The 26,150-nt window shown below is 32.3% G+C and overlaps 1 protein-coding gene across 1 annotated transcript in view; it reads right to left on the bottom strand.

The window, feature by feature from the left end:
• The window catches only part of RIMS2 (regulating synaptic membrane exocytosis 2), a 626,602-nt gene that overhangs the window by 221,155 nt on the left and 379,297 nt on the right, over nucleotides 1-26,150 (bottom strand). The window contains exons 16-21 of the mRNA XM_033842900.2: nucleotides 24,820-24,939; nucleotides 22,371-22,470; nucleotides 21,322-21,445; nucleotides 19,717-19,763; nucleotides 16,320-16,432; nucleotides 4,466-4,596 (exon numbers count right to left, since the gene is read on the bottom strand). Of these exons, the coding sequence (XP_033698791.1) occupies nucleotides 4,466-4,596; nucleotides 16,320-16,432; nucleotides 19,717-19,763; nucleotides 21,322-21,445; nucleotides 22,371-22,470; nucleotides 24,820-24,939 (635 nt within the window). The remainder of the gene's footprint in view (nucleotides 1-4,465; nucleotides 4,597-16,319; nucleotides 16,433-19,716; nucleotides 19,764-21,321; nucleotides 21,446-22,370; nucleotides 22,471-24,819; nucleotides 24,940-26,150) is intronic.

Genomic DNA, 26,150 nt, shown 5'->3' with positions numbered 1-26,150 from the left:
ATCATACCTTAAATATACTGTAACCTTTAAAATTACTATTAAAATTTATAAGGTATATAATTATATCACCTTATAAGTATGACTTAATAATAGAAATATTTCAATAAATCTGAAAATTTTCCATGATAGATAATTAAAAACTTAACCTTTCTCAAATTCTAAATAAAACCAGACTGAAGAATCTTAACTCTAATTTTTTTTAACACATTGCCCTATTGGAAACCTTTAAATTGGAAATTAACCTGTTAGTTACATATAGTAGTACTTTTAGTATTTGTACATATGCAAATGCAAATACTGTACTTAGTATTTGTAACCAATATACTATTCACTTAAACTAACGGAAGTCCCTTGTACAATAAGTTTGGTGAATTGCGATGTTCACAACTTTACATCCATATAGTTTAGCTAATAAGCAATTGTAATTACATCTTATCAAGTTACACACTTATGTATAATTAATACATACTTGCTCATTTGACATCTATCAAGTCTTTAAAGACATAGTAAAATTATTTCTGTGTGAGGCAGCCACTATAATCTGGGCTGGAAATGCAAGCTGGCCATCCTGATAGACAGAACTTCCAACTCAGAAGCTTTCATACATTTTTTTGACTTCATATTTCTACCAAGTGAATGCTTTTGATTACGCATTCCATTGTATACACATATTTTTATAAATTATATGTACGTATTACTATATTGTACTAATATATTGTATTCATTGGTAAATATACAAAAATAGGAATTAAAGATAGGTGAAAATGAAAATTCAAGTATTTCTTTATGAACTCCAATGAATTGTTTCATACATCTCCTGGGTACATCCGTTCTTCTTGGAGATCACTACTCTAGCTTATTAGAGAGGATCAGTGTCTGAATAGGAATGAAGAAAATCATCTAGGACGGCAATGTTAAGCTATTAGAAGAGCCTATTTGAAGTGAGAAGTGCCAGTGAACTCCAAGTGGAACCATATTAACTTCTACAAATTCTCTCAACACAGCACAGTTCTAAGAGTGTTGGGAAATAGGAAGCAGGGAGAACTAAGAAGGGACAGAGTGCCTCCAAATTAGGGAGGGTATGCAACTTCTCCCAGGTGAATACAGAGCTTAATGTTTAATACAGATTTGACTTAATCAAGAACATGTATGTTTCCAAAGCATATATATTTAATGTAGCAGAAAGCCATTTTAAAGCAATGTATCTTTATTAATTTCTAAGGCCTCCATAGGAAAATAACTTTGGAAACCCACGTAGGAAATTTTATCTCCATTCAAATTTATGAAAAAGAAGTGGTACTGCAAATAAAAATACCTAAATAAGAGAAATAATGACAAGGACTATGACTTATGACTCTTGTCACTTCCTCCTTCTAAGATTTTAACAAATATTTATAAAGCATCTACTTATATTCTATCCATTAAAGAATGAACTATGAAACCCTGTCAGAGATAAAATTCCTTCCACCAAGGTCAGGAAGAAAGCATTTGGGGGAACCTTGCCATCTAATACAAGATTGGTTTATACTGCAACGTGAAAGGAAACAGAAGAATAAGCTTTGACTTCCTCTTAAGGAGTGAAAAAAGTTCTCAAAGAATGACTATTTTAGGGGGGGATTTCTAATCCTGGATAGGAGGGAGACTAGATTATCTCTGAAGTTCCTCACTAACCTACCTTATATGATTACAATTTAATAAGGCAATTTTGTGTGTATTGAAGCACCAATCCATGAAAATAACCATGGAAAGTTACCTAATCTTCAGCAAATTACAAAAAAAGTAAATGAGTTATTCTTTTCAAGAAGTATAACTAAAGCCTTCAAAATAAGATCATTCTGTATAAGTCAAATACTGAAAAGTTGCTAAAATTATTTAAAAACTAAGATCAGTAAGCATGCTATAGAGATATTTTTAAATAGCAGCCTAAGGATAATAAAATAGATAATTGATCTCTAACAACATCATTAAAATGTTGAGAAAGTATTTTTTTAAAAATCTAACTAAAGTTTTTTCTATTTATTTTCATGTTACCAGTACTTTTGTTTTCCATTTGATTTAACAGCATGCAAAGACTTGATATTTTTACTCAAAATGAAGGGAAAAATATATTTTGACTGGCAACCAATATAAAAAAAGATATAAAAAAGTGTTAGAGCATACCTAGCTATTTTTTAGGGTACCTAGCATATTATATAGAAAATAAATGTTTTGAATGGCTTAACTGACATACTGACATTCTAGACTAAATTCCTTCTATGTAGCCTCACTTGTCCCTCCAGGAATTCTTAACAATAAAAAGGCATCAACTGTTTTTTCTGTTTACTTAGGCAAGTACAGTTGGCCCTCAGTATCCACAGATGCAGAGCTATGTCATTTTATATAAGCAACTTGAGCATTGCAGATTTTGGTATCCATGGGCTTCTTGGGACCTGTAGTTTTTCTCACAAGAAATTGTCAAGAACAAAGAAATAACTCATACCAGAAGCACAAATAGTCCTTTATTCATGTGTAAAAACTTGTATCAACAGAAAAAAAAAAAAAAGTCGAGATGATAATGTAGCTGTTTGAGTTGACCAGAGAATTCTTTTTTCTGTTAAGGATAAAACCCTGACACAACTCTATCAATAAAGTGAGCTACAAACTTGCCTAAATATTCTTCAAATTCCTGATAACTGTCAAGAAAACTCAGCTGAGAAATAACCTGAGAAAAAAATATCCAAACGTTTCTCACATTCTTTGCTATTGAGAAAAGATAAAAACCCTACATCTGGAATATAAAGGAGTCTTTGAAGGGACTTTCCCTTCCATTTGACCTCTATCTGCTTAGAAAGTGAGGGGAGGTATAAAAAATAAAACTAAACACAAGTAGTCAACCAAAAAACAAAAATTTGAGAGACTTTTATCATCTTGAAAAGCAAGCATTTTTCTTCAAAGGTCTGAATAAGTAGAAACTTAAGTTATGTGTGTGCATAAAAGCACAGCACTTTCTGCGAGTTTTTTTGGCCTCTCCCGTTGCGGAGCACAGGCTCCGAATGCGCAGGCTCAACGGCCATGGCTCATGGGCCCAGCCGCTCCGCGGCATGTGGGATCTTCCCAGACCGGGGCACGAACCCATGTCCCCTGCATCGGCAGGCGGACTCTCAACCACTGCGCCACCAGGGCAGCCCTCTGCGAGTTTTTATGATGGCATTCTAAGGATGCTTAGACTAATAAACTGTGCTCTGAGAAGCCAAGTGACTTGGCCTCCATCCAGGATGGTAGGTAATATGGCTGTGACATCTGTCATCCAACTGAAGTTTAAGCTGGAGTTGAGTTAAGTTATTGCATATCCTCTTCTTCTCTTGCAGTTCAAAGTGTATCCCTCTCCAAAAGACAACCTAAGTTGTTAGAGAACAACCTCCTTCCAGTCAACTTTGTAAGATAAAATTATATGGCACAGCTTCTAATAGCTTAAGAGGCTATGGCACCCTTGCATATTTTCTAATTCATTTTACAAATTTTATTTCAAAATATATATCAAATAAAGTGTAAGACCTTTGCTAATTGCCTACTTCCTTTCCTTTATTTTCTTTGTTGAAATTGTTCTTCAGATGATACTTTGGCACTCAACACTGATGACTTTTAACTTGAACTGAGTAATAGAGGGTCCAAACGTGTATAAATATGTTTAAGATCACATCTGTGCCCAGCTGCTTCCAACCTGAGAAAAATGAACAGCCCAGCCCTGAAAACCAGTGTTGCAGAAGAGCTGGGGAAAGGGAAATTGGTGCATTACTTCTTTCTTTTTTTATGATGCTTATTGAATAATCTCTTCTATTTTGTATGTGTCTGAAATTAAGAATGATTATATGATTTTTGAAAAGCTATTTCTCCTATTCTGATTCCTCTATTTAAATCAGGATAGATCAATATCATGTATGTTGATTAGCATGGACACAAAGCAAAGGACACTTTAGGTAGCTGATTCTAGGCCCAGTGGTAAAGATTCCTTGGTGATATGGGTGGTGAAATATAAAGCACATTCACTAATTTTACATAATATAGAGAAATAATATCTTAGTAAAAGGAGGTAAAAATTATAGAGGAACATGATGAGTATCCTTTAGTACCATTTCCAGCTTTCTGCCTCTGTAGTTTATGTTAAAAATGTATTGACTTAAAGGAGCATAATTTTAATGAGTTTGATTTAAAAAAAATACATTATTTAAGAAGTAAACCACACAATCTAAAATAAATATTTAATAAAATAATCTATATTATAAACATTTGACATAGGTTTTAAAACAATCTCAAAGTATTTACTGTCACTATTTTGATTCTTAAGAATCATTATGCTTATATTAAACTTCATAAGTATCTAACTGGCATGATATTTTAAAATAAATGATACAGAATCAAAACACCTCCTGCTATTAACATTTCTCATTTATTTTCAAGAACATTTATTTTTGTTTCATATCCCTACCTTCTGTCTGGAAGAAAGTAAATTTTAACATAAGGATTCCTTGGCCTCCCATCTTCCCTGGAAGGGAGATCCTTTGCTCCCAAAATTGTAACTATTAATTGGTGACCAACCTTGTCAAACCATAGTTTTATCTGAAAAGCAAAAATATTCATTTATCAGTTTAAACATTTACTAATATAACATAACGTTTACATTCCCAATCTTTGCCCCATTCTCTTACACTAATATTAGCACAGAATATAAACTTCACTTCGTAAATTGCAGTTAAGGTAAAAGGATATGCTATAATAACTTCAATGAACAGAGAAATTATTTCAGATATTTTAGTTTGATTGATAAATCACTTGAACTTTTTATAATCTAATTTGATAGCTTATTAACATGCACATAATAATTACACTACCATAACTAAGGACTTTATATAGGATTGCTTTGTGTCTACCTTTATGCAGGAATCACGGTAGTTCATTTTGGTTCCCCTACAATAGTGAGTTCAGAATAAGTGCTCAAAATGAATTGAATAGATAAGTTCCTTACATGGCATTCATAGGGAATTTTTAAGCAAATGTTTTATGTTATACCACAGCAAAGACCTTTCAAAAATTATAAGTAACTGGGAATTACTAGAAGCTTTAGTAAATCTACTCCTTAAGTTTGTATTTAAAACTGTAATAAATTCGTCTTTTAAAATTTCTTACGCAGACATAAAGTCTTTTTTTTTGTTTGTGAAGCAAATGTATTTATCCTCAGACTAATAAGCGTATATTTTATAATTCGAGATGAGAAAATTAGAATAATTTGCCTATGCCATAATTAAGGATTAGAACTTCACATTCAGCTGCTGAATTCATTTGACTTAATAATTGTCACCTCCCACACACATACCTCACACTCCCACACCTAGCTAGTTGATTTTACCATAGCAGGATCTATGATGACTATGGCTCTGATCCACATTCGGTTCAGAATTCAGCACATCTCTGACCACTATCTTGAAACTGAAATTGAATCGGAAATTTGGAATTTGGGAAAAAGTTCTATTTAGGTAATATGTATTTTTCATTTTATATGTGTATATATGTGTGTGTGTGTGTGTGTGTGTGTGTGTGTGTGAGTGTGTGTGTGTGTATCCAATGGTTTGATATTTTTCTTTTAACTTGGATTTACAATGTTTGCGGTAGTATAAAAAACTTAAATATATATCTCATGTCAGTCCCTTCCTCTCTTCTCTAAAGCAGACAGTCAGCTCTGGGCCAGGCTCTAGGATATATAAATAAATATAGACCATCTACATAAAAATCATACAAATAAATATATGTATATATGATATATCAGTAGTTCAGTTCCAATTCTAACATGGCTTTGTTGAGTCCCTCACTTCATATCTTAGAGAATGAGAGGCCAAGCAAGACTTTTAAGTCAGAAGACTAATGGCCCAGAAGAGTATATAAAATTATTTACACACTTTTCTTTTCGGTCAAATGGAATTAGTCCTCAAGCATTTAAATTTTTAAAATGATTATTACTTCTCTTTATGTTAAGTCCTTATGTTTAACGCAGGTATTACCCTGAGGCTGTGTAACAAAAAGTTTTTTGAATCCAGTTGGTAAGTACAGACTCTAGACAAGTGTTTCTTAAACTGTGGTTCACAAAACTCCTGCAACAGTATTATCTGGAAAGTTACAAATTCCTGTGGCCCACCTTTCACTTACTGAATCAGAATGGGGCCCAGGGAATTTGCAGTTTAACAAGTGCTCCAGGTGATTCTCATTGCCATTAAAGCTTGAGAACCACTGCCTTAGACTAGGGGACCAAGAACCTGAAAAAAAACCTCTGACATTTAAATGGGAAAAAAAGTTCAACACCTGAAACTAACACAACATTGTAAATTATACTCCAATATAAAATTTTTTTTAATTCCTATAAAAAAAGAAAAAAGTGTTCAAATATTTGCTTGCCTGACAATAGTAGAACAAAGATACAGATGAGGATAAATGGAAAAAAGAGACCATTATGTTAAAAGATATGAGGAGAGGAAAAAAAAGTAAGAAATACTAGAGTGTCTCATGTATGAGATCAAACAGGTGTTGTCAGAGAGCACCATGGTTCCTCTAAATTTGTGACCAAAACCACATTAACTTCTAATATTCGTTATTTTCTATATCAATAAAAAACCTTATGGCTTTATCTTCCATGATATTAAAGAACTTCTTAAAGGCTAAAAATTTGTTTTACAATAAATAGTACATTTAAAAAACAAAGAAAAATGTATTACTAGACTAAGCTCATAGTTATTGGAGCAAATTATTGATTTCTGTGAGGTTTTTTTTTTTCAGGGATTGAGACTACCTTTGCTGTCATTTCCACTGGCAATATTTTTGCTTATTTAAAATCATTACAGGTAAACATTTAAGATATATGTTTCAAATGCCTGATAAATAGTATTATTTTTAGATTTTCTTATGCCATGGAAAACCAAAAAGATCACTTATTAATAATATTCATTTCTCACACAAACAGATATTAGGCATATGGCTTTCATATTTTCATATTAATACTTTAGTTTATTAAATTATACTTTACAAATATATAAATATTAAAATAATATAGATATGAAACAGGCACACTTTAATTTTACTGAGATTTTTATCAAAATTATACCTTTTAATAAACTGTCAAACTGGGCATTTGATCAATAGCCTTAATTTTCATTTTATATTACAGGACTTGCATTGAAGTTTTTAATAGATATCCACTTTAAACTATCAAAAAAGAATTATTTTATTTGCTAGATTCTTTATCACATTCCTAAATATCTTCTCTGTGTTTTTTAAATGAATGATTAGAATATATCTGTTGATTCTTCAAAATAAAACAAATGTGTTTCCACAATTCTAGATATGATATACTTCTTATTTTACCTCATTTTCATTAATAAAAATCTTGATATCATTTTAATTGCTTTAATACAATTTCCATGTAACCACTTTTAAATTTCCCAAGCAGAACATAAGTCTAAGTAAATATTTTACACTACATAGTGTTAATTAGAACTCCAATTTTTTTTATTTAAACTAAATTAGTATTAAAAACCAACAAGAGCAACAACCAAAAAAAACCATGCAGCAAAGCAAGAATTATACTACTTTAAAAAAAAAACAAAACTTTGTTGACATTACTTTACCATATAAGGGTTTCCTAATGAAAAGAGGCAAACAACTTGTACCCAAGTATTACAGTAAAATTAAATGGAATTACAATTACAAAATGTAAACAAAATAAACCCAACATATTTTATTTGGATTGTGGTTTTTGTTCTTTCAAAATAATATACTTTCAAAAAGTTGACCCTTATATATAACATGCAAAAAATTCATATTTTAGATAAGGTACAAATTTATTTGCCAATCTCCTCAAGGAGTTATTGCTTGGAAAATGCAAGAGAATGTAGATGTTAAGTGATATAATGAATGATTTAAAGAGACAGCAACCTTAGTGTAATAAAGGAAAATATCAACAGTATCAGATCAGCTATTTCTATCAATATTACCAATGTAAGTGGAATCTACATTAAATGCCAACCAGAAACCTATGAGTTTCAGTATTCAGTCCATCATATAAAACCACTAACAAAGATTGTCTCTTTAAATTTTTATTGTATTTTAATCCCCATGCAGAATTTTACAAGCTGGCTCATAAAATGATTTGAAAGTCAATAATATGGTTTGGAGCAACACATCAAAAAAAGTTTTCCTACTACGCATTTTCCAAAAACATACAAATAAGGGTTAAAACACAACTTTAGTTTCTATCAGGCAGACAAGGCCTTTACCTGAACCCTAGGAACAAAAGGCGTTGTTCTTCTACTAAGGCTTTGGCTCTGGTAAGCAAAATTAAAGAAAAAAGCAATAAAACAAAACCAAAAAGGACAACACGCTGGAACTAAGAGACCAAAAGTAAAAAACACATACAACTATCCCTTAAGTACATTTTTCCATGACAATATATATCTAAATTAAGTAGTTCAATGTAATGAATAAATTAATTTTCCCAAAATGCTTAAATAGATAAAAACTATATAAAATCTTAGAAGTTTTAAATCAGATTTTTAAATGTAATCAACATAACAGGAATTAAGACTGAATGTAAAATAACAGATTTGGGCTAATATTTTCTGAAAGAATGAGTGTAAACATAATACAAAGTCAAGATATTTCAAGTTTCACCCTTGAACACACAACATAGAAAAAAAATCATAGTCCAAGATGAAGTCAGATTAAAATACATTATAGAATTATTAGTGAAAAGTCATCTGTAGAAGTAATGTTTCCAAAGGGACATACATGTAACTTTCCAAAGGGATAATATGGCTAACAAAAGTCTAAAAAACATTAGCCAAGTTGGCTTTAGCATTTCTTAAAAGAATAAACACAGAAAGATAAAACGTGTGCTGGAACACACTGGAATAATTAGTTGATTCATACTTTAAGAATCTATAACAGGCTCTAGTATTTAAACATCATTTTCAGACATTTATTGTGCACCATCTGAGATAACACTGTTTAGAGCTAATCATACTTATTAATGACAATAATATCACATTTCTTTTTATTTATACAGTTCTTCATATTTTTTTAAGCCTTTACTGACAGTTACTGCAAGTTTATTGCCTCTAACAATGCTGGGAGGTAGTTGCTGTTATCTCCAATATGCAGATGAGGAAACAGAGACATTTTAAAAAGACTAGATAGACTTGCTCACACCCAACCAAAAACTAAGATAGTGTAAAGGTAGAAAATAAAACCCTGGGACTTCTCTGGTGGTCCAGTGGTTAAGAATCTGCCTTCCAATGCAGGGGACGGGTTTGATCCTTGGTCCGGGAACTAAGATTCCACATGCCGCTGGGCAACTAAGCCCGTGCACCGCAGCTACTGAGCCCGCGCGCTCTAGAGCCCACGCGTCGCAACTAGAAAGCCTGCACACTGCAACTAGAGAAGCCCATGCACTGCAACAGAGCCCGCACACTGCAACAAAAACCCAGCGCAGCCAAAATTTTTTTAAAAAGAAAGAAAATAAAGCTCAGTTCTGACTAAATCATTTTATTTCAAATTCTTAGAATAAAATCAGATTTCTTTTTTTTGCTTCTTCTAACTTATTTTGTTTTCATTTTGAAACAGTTTCCAGAGATACCACAATCATCAGAATGTTGTGCCTTTATTAAGGCATGTTAACAGCTAAAAGAGGAATAAAATCAGATGCAAGTCTCTGTGTTTGGGAATGGATTTCAGGGCATTTAATCTTTGTTCTTTCACCAAGATTCCATCCCATTCCTCGCATTTCTCATGGATGTCTCTCTTGTTTAACAGCTGTAAATAGTTAAAAGGCTTCAGACTTTTCCACTGCTACATGGAAACAGATGATAGGTACTAGGAGGACTGTTGTGGAATTCAACGATCATCAGACAGACCCTGAAGATAGTTTAAGACATAAATCTAAAACCCAAAAGAAAGCAAACCTTAAAAGCAGACTATCATTCAATCATGAGTCATCTTTCTCTTCAAAAACCAAGAAGGTCTCAAGTCTAAGATGTCTTCCTTTTTGTGTGGAGACATTTCCAAAGGAAGAAAGGAATGTTTAGATATGGAGTGTTACTGATATCTGTCTGTATAACCCTAGATGGATAATTCTCTAGCCAATGGGTAAGGGATATATGAAATTCATAGAGATTAACTAGGCATGCTGAAGAAAAGGGCAAACAAGTCACTCAATTTAGAAAAAGATCTTAATTTTCTTGCCTTCTCACCTGTCCTACCTGTTTTAGACCAAAAATATCAAGGTAATGAAAGGTTTTTGCAAGTAAATATTACTTTATAACTAAAAGATTTACTTTGAAAGAAATAGTACTTTGAAATAAAGGAATCCTTTAAGGTCAACTTTTTTGCATCTTCTAAAATGACCTCAAATGAGCAACTCACAGATTTTTTGAAATCAATTGTCTAAAATCTATGCCAGTTTAAACCTAATCTTCACCCGTAAGCTTATACATTAAACTTGGCTACATAAACATAATTTGTTTTGTCAGCTTGTTTTAAATTGAGGTGACATTAAAATAACACGCAATTAACCATTTTAAAGTGTACAATTCGGTGGCATTTAGTGCATCCACAATGCTGTGTCACCACCACCTCCCTCTAGTTTCAAAACTTTTTTATCACACCAGAAGAATATCCTGTACCTATTAAGTAATCAGTCACTCCCCATTTCCCCATTGCCCCAATTTCTGGCAACTACTAAGCTGCTTTCTATCTCTTCAGATTCTAGATATTTCATAAAGAAATGAAGTATTATGTATCTCACTGCAATTTGTAATTAATATTAATTCATTTATTTTAAGCATGAAATATCTGATAATATTTATAACAATTCAGCCTCACACAAATGAAGAATTTGAATTTGTACACCACAATTTATTTTGTATTTTTAATGTCCTTCCTACTTTATACAGCACTACTAACTTCAGGGCATTCCTTTTATGCAATGCTTCTAAAATAACACGGTTGTAACAATGACATATAAAAGATAAAAGCTCAAAGAAAAACCTTTCATTTACAGAAAGTTTTTAAAAGACTATCGAGTTTCTAAGTAGATATAAAGGACACATGCCTATTCTTCAGTGACTTATTCCCTTTAAATGGGAATATAAAATGGATATGTACAATATTTACAAGCTCATCACTAAAAGTGGAGTCAGAAAAATATTAAAACAAAGTAACTTAGGGAAACATTGCAACCATAAGTCAGCCACAGACCCTGAAGTAAAATAAAATATGTTTGTCAACAAGAATTAATGTGTTCCTATAGAAAGAAAGAATTCTGAGCCATTCCTCACTTTGAAAAAAGTTAAAGGCTATATCTTATTTTAGCACTCTATCAAAATATTAGTCAAAGGCTGTAAATTAATTTTAAAATATTGAGAGAATTACAAAAGTAATCCTCCAAACAAGAAAACTGCTAAATTATGTTAGAACACAAATTTTAAAAAGAATCAAAATAAGGGAGTGCTGACAGCAAAGGAAACCATAAACAAGACCAAAAGACAACCCTCAGAATGGGAGAAAATATTTGCAAATGAAGCAACTGACAAAGGATTAATCTCCAAAATTTACAAGCAGCTCATGCAGCTCAATAACAAGAAAACAAACAACCCAATCCAAAAATGGGCAGAAGACCTAAATAGACATTTCTCCAAAGAAGATATACAGACTGCCAACAAACACATGAAAGAATGCTCAACATCATTAATGATTAGAGAAATGCAAATCAAAACTACAATGAGATATCATCTCACACCAGTCAGAATGGCCATCATCAAAAAATCTAGAAACAATAAATGCTGGAGAGGGTGTGGAGAAAAGGGAACACTCTTGCACTGCTGGTGGGAATGTGAATTGGTTCAGCCACTATGGAGAACAGTATGGAGGTTCCTTAAAAAACTACAAATAGAACTATCATATGACCCAGCAATCCCACTACTGGGCATATACCCTGAGAAAACCGAAATTCAAAAAGAGTCATGTACCAAAATGTTCATTGCAGCTCTATTTACAATAGCCCGGAGATGGAAACAACCTAAGTGCCCATCATCGGATGAATGGATAAAGAAGATGTGGCACATATATACAATGGAATATTACTCAGCCATAAAAAGAAACGAAATTGAGCTATTTGTAATGAGGTGGATAGACCTAGAGTCTGTCATACAGAGTGAAGTAAGTCAGAAAGAAAAAGACAAATACCGTATGCTAACACATATATATGGAATTTAAGAAAAAAAAATGTCATGAAGAACCTAGGGGTAAGGCAGGAATAAAGACGCAGACCTCCTAGAGAACGGACTTGAGGTTATGGGGAGGGGGAAGGGTGAGCTGTGACAGGGCGAGAGAGAGTCATGGACATATACACACTAACAAACGTAGTAAGGTAGATAGCTAGTGGGAAGCAGCCGCATGGCACAGGGATATTGGCTCGGTGCTTTGTGACAGCCTGGAGGGGTGGGATAGGGAGGGTGGGAGGGAGGGAGACGCAAGAGGGAAGAGATATGGGAACATATGTATATGTATAACTGATTCACTTTGTTATAAAGCAGAAACTAACACACCATTGTAAAGCAATTGTACCCCAATAAAGATGTTAAAAAAAAAATAAATTGTATGGGGAACTTCCAGGAAACATAATTTTAGGAGTGGTAAATACAATGACAAAATAATCTTCAGTATTTTACTATCTCTTTATTTCCAATCACCCTGAATAATGGGAAGGAGTGATAGAAAGCCAGAAAAACTGAATTTCTTTCCAGTATTTACACAAAAGTTGTAACATTTGATTTTGGAAAAATGGCATTCTACTTTAGCTTTTCTGTGTGAAACAGATTTGATGCATTGTTTCACTGCCTAGGAAATTGATTTCCGTAAAAACCTGGTGCCCTTCCTTAGTGCTCCTCAAAATTGTTTCTATAAATCCACTCTCAACATACGTGCTCGATGCAATGAAGGTGTGTTTTCTGTTCTCTATTCCCCACTTTACCTCTCACTACTCGAGATCAAGGACTGTACCTTATTTACCATTACATCCTTTGATACTAAAAATTAATGAATAAAAGAGGAGGGAAATCCCATGTTAGATCCTGGAACTAAAGATTTTCAACTAGAACTGTGAGATAGCACACGCCCAGAGAGTGCTGGCCACACATTAGATTTCGTGGGTACAAAATCATCATTCCTGGCTGCCTGTACAAATCTTTCCTGTTAACTCGTGGTTCTGAGGGTGGTTTACTCCTCTGGATATATTCTCTGTTCATAGGCATACACAAATGTGGAAGTATTTCCCCCTTCATAATTTCAGAGATTGTATTATAACAATATTCAATCTGTAATCTTCCAAGATTTATAAAGAAACTTGTTTACAATAAAAAATAAGTAAAGCTAAAAAAAAAAAAATAAAAAAATAAGGGAGTGCTGACACTGAAAGGCTAATATACAGTCCAGGTGTCATAAACGTGAGCTCATACTAATTTTCTCACCAAATACATTAATGGCACTTTCATAGTTATGCCCTAGAATAATAACAAGTAGCAGCACAATTCAAGCATGGAAAAGAAATAAATGGAATAATTTTTTTAAAGTCATCAACAGCCTTGTGCATGAAAATTTAAATAACAATTTGCATTATATGTATATTATATATTTGAGAAAATATCAGTCCATGAACTGACATAAATATATTAGGAAGGTCAGCTCACATAACATACAAATTATCTTTGTTGTCAGGCATTAGTAACGTCATGATTTTGTAAGTGAGCTAAGGGCCCAGGTAAAATCTCACCAAAAGCAAAAATACCCAAAGGTAGAATAGAAGGATATAGGAATCATAATGTTGCCTTGTGACTTCCTAGAAGTTTCCTAGAGGATGATATTTGTGGACAAATATTTTCTCAACCTCTACATCATTAGAGCAAACCAAAATTGTCTCCAGTTGGCAGAAATGGGGTTAAATATAAAGGAAAATACTATATCCAAAAGGGTATCTTGCTTATGTCTTGCTGCATGCAAAGAATGAACATAAAATTAAGTTTCATGATGGTAAAATCCATGGCTATCTGTTCACTGTTGTATTCTCAGCTACTAGGATTATGGGGATAGATCTTAAAATACATTACTTGAATTGATAATTGTAGCTTAATTTGGTAAAAATATTTTGGAGAAAAATTTTGGTAAAAGATTTCAAGAATCTTAAAACTTTTTTTTCTTTCATATTGTTACATCTGGAAAAGTTATTCTGACAAAGGAATTTTGACCTAACAAAATATGCAAGATTTATATTCAAGGATTTCCATGGCATCATTATTTAAAATACTATAAATTAGAAACAAGCAAGATATCCTATAATAGCAAATTAAGTTAAAATGGAGTATTAAATAGCTATTAAAATCATTTTAGGAGGAATTTTTAAAGAAAAATGTTTAAAGGAAAAGTACACAATATATTACTAGTGAAAAAGCAAGTTTCAAAATAGTATACACAGATTTATTACAGTTTTGTTTCAAACTTTATATGTATGTGAATGATTATGTTTTAGTGGCAAGATTACAGGTGATTTTTATTTTTTATTTATTTATCTGTGCTTTCTAGATTTACCAAAACCAATATGTATTATATTTATAAACATTATCTTGCTGGAACATACTCCTTCTGAGTCATAAAAATTGATAAAATGGTACTCATTTTAAATTACAGTTATATGGATTTTAAACCAACATCACTTATAAATACAAATACCACATACTTTTAAGTTTATATTTCCCCCCAATATTTAACAGTCTTACCTTTCTACCATATTCACTTTGAACCATGAGGAAAAGTAGTTGAATCTGAAATCTGTCTAAATGCCTGCACTATCCTCCTCAATCTCCCCTCCTAGTCCAATTTCTAATACAGCCTTGGGATTTCAAAAGAAGCAACAAAGTGGTACTTACTTATTATGGAAGTCTAACTTCTGCTCCCTCATCCACCAACTGAAGCCAACTACATACACACACACACACACACACACACACACACACATTTATTTATATACTGGCATCATCAGCCACTCAGAGCATTATTTATAGGTGGAATATTTAAAGGGAGCCACAATTAAAAATAAAAAAGCTAACATTTATTAGCACTTTCTAAAATGGTGGAAGAAAATACACATATATTCGTAACCATAAATGACAACTTCTGTGCTGTCAATATATGTAAGAGAATAAATAAAAAGATGCTACTTATTGTGGAAAATGGAAAAAACACCACTGTCCTCAAATGAAAAAGCTCACTCTGTTTATGAAAGAGAAAGGAAAAGAAAATAATAAAGAGAAGAAATTCATTTTAGTAAGACATTTACAATCTACTAATAGTATCTCATCTTCTTTCTTACATAGCTCTTCTGTTATTACCACTTTTGTGATCAAAGTAGTCCCAGAACAGATGTGTCTAATGACTTTTACTATGTTAATTCAGCTTATACTTCCTGTATCTCCATTTAATTAATGAAAATTCTTCAGAAAAATCAAACGCTTCTCCTTCCTCCAGAAAATAAAAGGAGAAACTTTGTACCTGATTTAACAAAAAGCTAGAAATTACTCTTAAAATATAAGCCCAAGAATAGTTTAGTTTTTAACTATAACATTAACAATTATCCAAAATTCAATGTCTGAATTTTGAGAATCTAAGTAGTTTTTAATACTTATAAAATTTTAAGTTTAGTAACTCAACAGAATTAGTGTCAATATTAACCTGTTTGTTTCTAAAATATAGCTGGATAAATTTTAATATTTTAAATTTTAGAAATTAATAAAATGTGAGAGCCTGAATTTGCAAAGCTCTTCTAATATGGGTATATGATGGTAAACTGAATTTTAAACTTTTATTATAAAATGTTCAAATTAGGGATCACTTACTATGAAATCTACCTGATATACTCAGTAATCTATTATATATTTCCCTATTTACTTAGTTGAGCAAAAATCATGACTTTGAATTTTGGAATAATATTACTAAGGTGAAAAACGTTTTAGATAGCATCACAAATTCTAATTCTCATTAAATTCCAGAAAATCTAACTCTAATAAAGAAAGCACCCTGCTAGATAATTATAATTAAATTTAGATTAATTAAAATTACTAAGAATGAGAAAGTTGATGGTTAAAAGCACAATTATATTCTAAACAGAACTTGGTTTACAAAAAAAATACCATCATATAGTTAAAACACTACTTGATATTCCAAAAAGAGAAATTAATCTAGTGATTACATACTGAAAGTTGTCCAGATAAGAACTGTGGAACATCCCTCAACATGCCAGGACTCATGGGAGACGTAACGGAAATAGAAGGACGATCCATTTTTTGAGATTCAAATGAGCTAGAACCTGAAATGGTAATTATACATAAAGAATAATAACAATGGCTCTTCATTAGTATTTAATAATCTTTACCATGTATCTTTTATTTTTAATGCACACAAAATGCCATTATATACATCATTTTCTTAGTCACAATGTTCCAGATATACTTAGAGAGGTTTCTTAAAGCATAAGTGCAGCTTAGGGATTCTCTCAAGACCAAGGGTAAACCATTTTCTGTGCCAATTATAGTAGAGACAGACCTCAGAACTTAGTTACTACGTCTGTTGTGTGTACTAAACTCATATCTTACAATAACACACCCGGAAAAATTTAAAATAGAAACTTAGGGAGGAAAAACCAAAACCTAAATCAATAAAGCAACTCAAAGATGGTCTAAACTTGTAATGTTAAAACCATAAATACTAGAATGCTAACTGTGAAAAGTTTTCAGGAAGTGATTTTTAACCATATCTGGAAGAATATAATAAATTAGATGGGCAAAAAGGAAGTGAGGGGCTATGAAAAAAAGATACAGAAGAGCAGAAAAAGCAGAACTTCAATACCCAGAAGTTATATGTACAAATTTATTTGTATGGAGGGGAAGGAACAAATTGGAAAGTGAACAAAAATGGGGCAAATGAGATACTGACAGAATTAAATGCCTGGAATTCTGGGCTACAAATTTTGGCACTAATAAAATATCCATGCTAAACTTTTATGAGTAAGGTAATAAAAACTGCATTTGAGGAAGATGTCTTCACCATCTTTTTAAAGTGTAGACTGAATTGAGTGAGATGGAAAACAGTTAAGAACAAGTGGAATTCAATAAAATAATAACAGGAATGACTAGAAAATGGAATGGAAAGAAAGAATTGAGGCAATATTACAAAATTAGAAAATAAGGACTCAGAAACTAATTAGATATGAGAGATAAACGAAAAAGGGGGGGAAACATGAAGATTTCAAGTCCTGTAGCCAGATATGGAGACAAGAAAGTCCCCTATGTTTCTGTCTTGTCCTCTGCACAGGACAGTGCTGATATTCCCTGGGCTGTAGAACACTGGAGAAGTCCTGTGTGTTAGGGAATGGCTGGAGAAGTTAATTTGGAACCTGTCACAGTGACCCTGTGACACCTCAGAGACGTCCGAGGGGAAATGCAAAGCAGGTAACAGGATATGTGGATGGGACCAAATGATGAGTAGATAATTAGTGTTAGAAATTAAACTGTAAAGTGTCTCCCTAATTGGAGGTCCAAATGGATAAAATTCACTTCTAGAGAGAGTATAGTGTTAAATGAAAGGGGAAACTGCAAGCCTTGGGATCAGAAGTAATGGTGAAACCTTAAATAGTATTTAGAACTGGAAAGAATGCTGCCTTTATACTAAGAAATAAGCCAAGTTTTCTATATGCTAAGCTTCAAGTAACAGGAAGACACTTAGAACATATTCTTTAAACATCCAGAGATGAAGGAACAATGATAGATAATTTTGATAATGTAAACTTAGGAGTCATATGGCAATTAAAACCATATGAAGAGAAAAATCTACTGAGGAACTAAAAACAGAAGGTTAAGAATTGGGCCTTGGAGAAAGCTATTCTTCAACTTTTAAAGCATAAATAATTGAATCTAATTTGAAAAAGGACCCCTGTCCTTACAGGAAAAATTTTGGAAATGTAGCCTAGAGGCTTTTCAAATAGCTATAGTAAGATAAAGGATTCCACACTGCTCACACAATATCTGAGTGATATAATGTAAGTGAATGAAAATTTTACCTACTTCATAGATTGCTGTGAAAACTAAGTGGGATAGTGTAGGTACAACATCTAGCACAGTTCCAGGCGCTTATGATGATGATATTATTATACATAATAATTATTATCATTATGTTAGTACTTATAGTTTTATGTGATCATGATATTATTTTGGATAAAATGATTTAGCAACTAGCCAAAAGTACTAAATCAAATAGGTCATACAATCATATTTTAAAGTTTAGAGCTATGCCATTCTAAAAGGATTTCACCTCTCTGGTAAAGATTTTTTTTAAATGTATACTCATAATTGTAATACAATGTAAAAAAAAATAACATCTATTTTAACAGTACATTCTCAATTGTTGTGTGTATAGACAATCCAACCACTTCTCACCACCTTCACTGCACCCACCATTGTCTAAATTACCATAATCTCACCAAATACTGAAATAGTCGTCTCACTGGTCTCTCTGCTTTCGCTCCATTTAATCTATTTTCAACATAGTAGCCTGATTTTAAAACGTAAGTTTCTCCTCAAAAACATCCTATGTAGCTCTTGATTTCCCTTAGAGTAAAAGTCAAAGTCTTTACAGTGCCTTATAAAACCTATGCAGTTTGGCTTCCCATTACTTCCCTGTCCTCCTTCCTGCCATTCTTCCCCTTGCTCACTCTTGCAGCCACAACAGCCTTTTTGCTTTTTCTTAAATGCAACGTAGGCTTTCCTGCCTTAGAGACATTGAACCTCTGGTCCCTGTTCCTGGAGAGCTTTTCCCTCAGACTGCCACTCTTTCAAATCTTGCTCCAACCCTTCCTTCTCAATGTCTATCCTGATCAATGTATTTCAAAGTGTGACCCTCCTCCTTCTTCTTTCACAACATGACTTACTCTCAATCAACCAACAAACTTAATTCATCAGAAAAAATTTGCTTAGTATCTGAAATAGTACTCAAACACAAGTAATAAAAAGTGTCTAAATACTTAATGTTATTTTAACTTATATTTAACTTATATTGCTCCATTACCACTCTGTTAAATCAGAACTATTACCCCATTTTCTCAAAATATAAATTAGAATATATGTAATTATTCACTAGATTGTCCCAAGCATTCCCTTCATTTACTGAGGATTAGTTTACAAAGTAGTAAATTTTAAAATTAGGTGAAATTTGGGGAGGGAGTGAAATATTGGGGAGTGATGATATGTTCATTATTTTTTATTATGATAATGGACTCACATGTATATCAAAGCTTACCTAACTGTGCACTTTAAATACATTCAGTTTATAGTAGTATATCTTGATAAGGCTATCTAAAAATACATAGTAGTTAAGACAGTGTGGTTTAAAAAAAAATCTTAAAATATTATAGACTTTTATACTTTTTTCCACAATAACATGAAATAATACTAAATTTTCCATCTTTATATGACTGCATACTTGATAACAACACTATTATATTTCTTACTTTGTATTAATAGATTAAAGACTTCATTTGACCCCTGATAATGAACGACTTTATTAATAACATTTTCTTCTAAAATAAATGAAACTTACTGGACTCCAGTTGTGCGTGTGTGCTATCAGGTATTCTAGGTATATCTCTGAAATGACAGAAAAAGAAGAAAACAAGAAATTGTTTCAACAAATAGTAGCAACTGCTATTTTGATCATTATCAAACTATATTATAATAGGACAATGTAAAATGGACAAAATTGTGTATTGTAGCGGCACTATATAAATAAGGAAAAAAATAAGTCATAGTACTTTTTGCTAATAAAAGTGTTTTGGGCTAACCCTACTACTTAAAAGGAATTAAAACTCATAAGCATTTAGAGCAGATTTGTAAAAATATATACTTTATTTCCTATGTGCTTCACTACACAATTATCCATTCTAAAAAATTTCTATATTCAACAGGGTAAGTTTTATAGATATATTTTAATTATATTCTACTCTTTTACCTGCTGTTGTTCAAATCAGAACATTGAAATTCAAATAAAATATCACCCAAAGTTAAAATATTCAGATTGTCACTGAAATTTTTTAAACATAATAATTCTACTGAGAAAAATGCAAACATGTTTCTTATTGGACTTAACATAATTACCTTGTAACTGTATTTACACCAAAAGTATGTACATTTTTGTTTGAGATTTGCCAGGAGGGGCATATATTAATGGTTAAGCTCATTCAGAAAACTGCATCAAAAATATTTAAGACATTAAACAAAAATATGATTAGAGCATCCTTTAACACTAAGAAATATATTTGATTAATACCCTAAGCTGATACAGTACAGTTTTACCACATTACAAAAGTATGAAAAGACAAAATAAAAAATAGATATAATTTCATGTGACAGATTCATTACTTTTGAAAGGAACATAGTACAAAGGATTATATTTATCTGCAACTTAAAAAGTCAAAGAATAATTGACATTTGCTTTTTTTTTTTTTTTTTTTTTTGCGGTATGCGGGCCTCTCACTGTTGTGGCCTCTCCCATTGCGGAGCACAGGCTCCAGACGCGCAGGCTCAGCGGCCATGGCTCACAGGCCCAGCCGCTCTGCGGCATGTGGGATCTTCCCGGACTGGGGCACGAACCCGTGTCCCCTGCATTGGCAGGCGGACTCTCAACCACTGCGCCACCAGGGAAGCCCGACATTTGCTTATTTTTTATGTTACCTTAAAGATGTTGTTTTTCCTTAAACAGTTGCCACCATCTAGGAATAGAATGTCCTTAAGCCCTCTCTTTTTTATATGAAATCTCCATTTTGGAAAAAATATATAAAATTCATAGACTATAGTTGATTCTCATATTTACAATGTAGAGAACCATAGCTTATGAAACTTCTTTTGAAAGTAATTGTTACTACAGTCCCCTTCCACTAATTCTTTTATCCATTTCCTGAGCTACTAAGATAATAAAAATAATACACCTAAATATCCCTTCTTCTTTTGTAATTAACTGTATATTCTAGCATGATCAGATAAAAAGATGTCATGATTTTTGGTGAGGTATTTTTAGTAAAGGAGAAAAAAGCATTGTCCTCAAAATAATTTAGTTTTATAAAGCAATCAGACATTATTGGATTGCACATTACAAATTATTTAATAGTAGTCAACTTTATACATGTATGAAGTATTCAAACCAACTCACCCAATAGGCCTTGAAACAACAAGCTCCACTTGTGGCTCAGGTTTGGATTCCAGGATGATGTTATATACTTCTTCAAATGTGGCTCCTTGCAATAGTCTTCCATTCCATTCTAATACTTCATCACCTACAGTGTGTGTCAGTAATGATAATCTTAGAAAAACTAATCCCATAAAATGCACTCGAAACAAAAGCCGTCTCAAACTGCAATTAATTTTGTAGAACAAAATTCCTTTACGGAATAAGAAACATACTGAGAACAGCTCCAGTGGCAAAGAATTTGATGACCAGGATGATTAGTGTATTTCACACAAAAGGACAAGGAAGGGTCAGAGGAAAAGATTACATAAAAGTTGTATCTGTGATTTCTATAATTTTCTCAATGATGTCTTGTCCCTGAATAGTTGTTAGTTGTGTTTCTTGCAAGGGGAAGCAAGTTGGGAACAACCTATGCCTCCAACTTGGTGACATCACTCTTGTCTCTGTGATTTCTCAATAGAAATTCCAATTCTAGAAACTATTAAGATAAGTTGCCTCTTTGAAAATTTTATAACTCTTTATTCTAGGATTCTCAATATACATGCAGCTGAGCACCTTGTCTAGACTCCTTTGCAAAAAGCTTAATACTATGCATCTTACTGAATCCTCTCCAAGGCACTCAAGGATCTCTTCAATAGTATCCATTATCAAAGAGATAAGGAGTGACACATTTCAGGAAATATGTATTTATCCATGAAGTTTGTTTCCTAAATTACATTGGAAGTTCTTCAAAAGAAATAGGAAGGCTTATGGGAAACAAATTAGGTTAATCTAATCCTAGATACAGACTAGGAATATCCATCAGCAAAAAAATAAGATCAGTAAATATAAAAATATTTTTATCTAATGTGACTCAAGAACTAGTAGTTACAACTTTCCATTAATGAATAAAGATTAATATAAGTTAAATGAACTTTTTATTATCGGTGAAGTCACTTCTAAATGAGGATAACTTTTTCATAACTACTCAAGTTTAACAGTTTAAATGTAAATAATCAAAGATTGAAACCTACCTGGTCTAAGATGTCCTACAGTATCAGCTAAACTTCCTTTTTTAACTTTGGTAATAAATGCACAGAGCCGACCTGATTCAGTCATCTTTCCTCCTACAACCTGTTTAAAAGAAGAAAATGTTAAAACAAGCATATTGTTCGATGAACACAGCTGAAGATTCAAGTAAAAAATAACTAGACAATTTGCAGGTTTTGAAACTATAGTTTAATATGCTAAAAATAATTTTTAAATAATATAGTGTTACTAATAGGAACTGAGTACATGTCCCAAGTGTGGACTCTACATATTCCAAATGTTTAACAATTTAATCAATTATTTGTTGAAAATGATTCATACCTTAGAAACAACTTAACAATTTATAATTTTTGCCTTTATTACAGAATTCTTACTTTTGTCATTTCTAAAAACTTATTGCAGTACTATATAATTATATTAACATTTCTAGTTATAGATGTCAAATGTCATAATATATATTTTGTTACTTTTACTATATTATCATATCTTCTAAAATTTTTATTAGTTGGTAAGATTTGGGCATATTGATAACGTGCATGATGATCATGATGATGCATTTTTCCTGACAAAGTTACAAAATATACTTAATCTCATCAGAATTAATGTAAACTTTAGATCATCTGCATCCCAATTTTTCTGCTTTTACATTTCTATTAATACATATCTTTCAGAAAAAGAAAAAAACAAAGGTTAGCAATAATGCTGTGAAGTCATATGTGTAGCTATAAGACTGGCCTCTTAAAAATTAATGCTCTGATTCTCATTAACTGCCATTCAATCAATATATCAACTTTAAGCAAATAATAGTAACCAACTTCATTGACTAGAATAGTTTTCTTCCTCTTCTAAATTGACTGAACAATACAGAATTCAAAAATCATTGATTTATCTTATTCCGTATTTAGTCCCCAGGTGCAGTGAATTACACTCAGGTGCAGTTCAGTCAATATTAACTCATTATTCCTATGTTTGGTTCTGAAAATTTTATATATAGATATTATGGGCTGAAATCCCTGTGTTAATTTTGTTTCGTTTTGTTTTGTTTTTGTTTTTTTGCAGTACGCGGGCCTCTCACTGTTGTGGCCTCTCCCGTTGCGGAGCACAGGCTCCGGACGCGCAGGCCCAGCGGCCATGGCTCATAGGCACAGCCTCTCCGCGGCATGTGGGATCCTCCCAGACCGGGGCACGAACCCGTGTCCCCTGCATCGGCAGGCGGACTCCCAACCACTGCGCCACCAGGGAAGCCCCCTGTGTTAATATTTTTAAAGTTTCTTGGCTTGATAAACTTTAATAATAATAATTATACTGATTATATTATTATTGAAATCTGAGAGTGCTAGGCACTGTACTAAATGTTTGAATACTGCTTTATTTAGTCTTATTAGATAATAATTCAGTAAGTATTATTATCTCCATTGTACAGATGAGGAGTCTGAGGCTGAGAGGTTTAGCTGCCTAACGTCATGTAGCTAGTAATGCTATAACTAGAAATCAAGCCAAGACTTTTCAACCTCTATACTACACTGCTCTAACAGTATACTGGGCAGATCTGGATTTAATTCTCACCTTCATCACCATCCTTAAGACCATGGGCAAGTTATGACACCTCTCTAAGCTTATTTCTTATCTGTTGTGCGTGTTAATAAAATGAGAGATATAAAGTGCTCAGATGAGTGCCAACTGCATGGCAACCAGCCAATAAGTGATGCTCAATTTTATTTACAACCAAAGTTTTCAAATATATCTCACTTACTGGAATCTACACAACTACTTCTGTAGCAGTGGCTTAACTCTAAAACATTTACTCTCTTCGCATTTCAGTTTTTAATTCACCTTATAGATGCACAAAAAATAAACAGAGCTTTCTTTGGTGTACTTACCAAATAATTATCTGGTATTTTACAGTAAAATATAAATCAATATTTATATTAAATCTCCTAACATATTTTTGAGTTTCCAGACTTCAAACAGTATTCTCTCTCTCTCTCACACACACACAAATACACACAAACGCACACACATTTTGCTACTCTAATACAAAAATTACATTCCTATGTAATATGTAATACATATATGTATTTCCCAAGTTTGTACATTTAATAATTGAACGAAGCTATCATTTTAAAAGAATATAAACACATATATAGACTTAAAGGACAAACTATAGGTAAAATAAGTTTGAAGAACTCAAGTATGTAACTCAAGTTCTATTTTCCAAAATTATATAAATAAGTATTATTGTAGAATAATGGCAACTTCTTAAATAATACTTGGAAAATGGAAAGGTTTTGGATAATGAGTGCCAATTCTTTTAGAAATTCTTGAAAATAGAAAAAAACCCCACTAAATTGGTATAGTGTTATTATATCTTTTGCTTTTCTGATTAATCTGTAAATGAGTATAGAGCAACATCTCATATATTTCATCACATACCTTCAAGCCAAGCATTGTTCCTGAATCTCGAGGTACACTTCCATCTTTTAAACGCTTATTTAATAAAATGCGACCAATTAAACGATCTCCGTCTTTAGATGGCTGCCACGTCACAGGGTGCTGACATATTGCATCAATAAACACAAAATTAATGTTATTTTATGATAAATGACCCCTTAGTGTGCAATCTCTCTAAACTTCCAACTTCCAAAATGTTATGATTACACAAACCAGTTTTTATTCAAAACATTGATCAAAAGGGTTTACTAGATTATGTTTATAACCTCATTTTAATAATCTCAAGTTTTCTCAAAATCCAGTTACTGCAAATTCTAACAGTGCTCTGACACAATACTGAAGTTCTATAGTTCTACAAAATCTGAGAAAGCTTGAAAACACATGCAAACTGTAATTATCTACACACTGAAGATTAAAAATTCACAAGCAGAAAAGAGACTGCAATTCTATGCAATCAAACCCATTTTAAAATGAGCATTTAATCTTCAAACACTTTTGGAAGACTTTGAAAGACTTTATTACAGTAAAAGTTAAAAGGTCACACTATATTAAAACATGAATTTGAACCTCTGATGAGGGCTTTCTTGAAGTAGGTTTCTAGATTAAAATTATTAAAAATACACAAGCTCCAGTAACTTTCCAAATGAACGTTCATGGGAGAAACAGGCCTAATTCAAAGGTGATGATAGATTATATTTCTCACTTTTTGGAGGGTCCTTGATTCTTTCAGGTCTCTGATCTATTTAGCAAATTAATTTTATTTGATAATTCAATGGTATCCATTGTTAAACAACTTTGAAAATATTAGTAGTTTATCTCAGGGCAGAACCAAGCCTTTTATAAATCATGATACCATTCCATTATAAATCATATATCAAATAACAAAGTAAATGATTTGTGTAATCACAGTTTCACAGTTATCTGAAAGTAACATGCACATCTTCATGCAAAATTTAGCAGGCAAAAGACAAGTTCCAGTAAATCACATCTATATGGTAAAAAGATTTCAAAAGTCTCACTATAGTAAAAGCAAAATAATAAATACCAAAGCAGATGGCAATGGTTCTAATACTAATTAATACTACACTAAAATGCTATGACAATATAACAAAAGAGCAAAATGACAGTGAAAGGGAAAAAAGAAAAACAACTTTTTCTGTGCAAACAGACCCAATCATCTCCCTTTTGCCTGGGATTCAAACTGTTGATAATTTAATTTTCATCCCAAGGAAAATATATGCAAGCAATCAAATAAGCCAATCCAAAAAAATTCTTTATATTTGTGGTATATAATAACATTACAAAGTTCTTTC

This window comes from Tursiops truncatus, chromosome 17 (genome assembly GCF_011762595.2).
Source record: "Tursiops truncatus isolate mTurTru1 chromosome 17, mTurTru1.mat.Y, whole genome shotgun sequence".
NCBI lineage: Eukaryota > Metazoa > Chordata > Mammalia > Artiodactyla > Delphinidae > Tursiops > Tursiops truncatus.
This window is presented reverse-complemented; position numbering and strand designations above follow the sequence as displayed.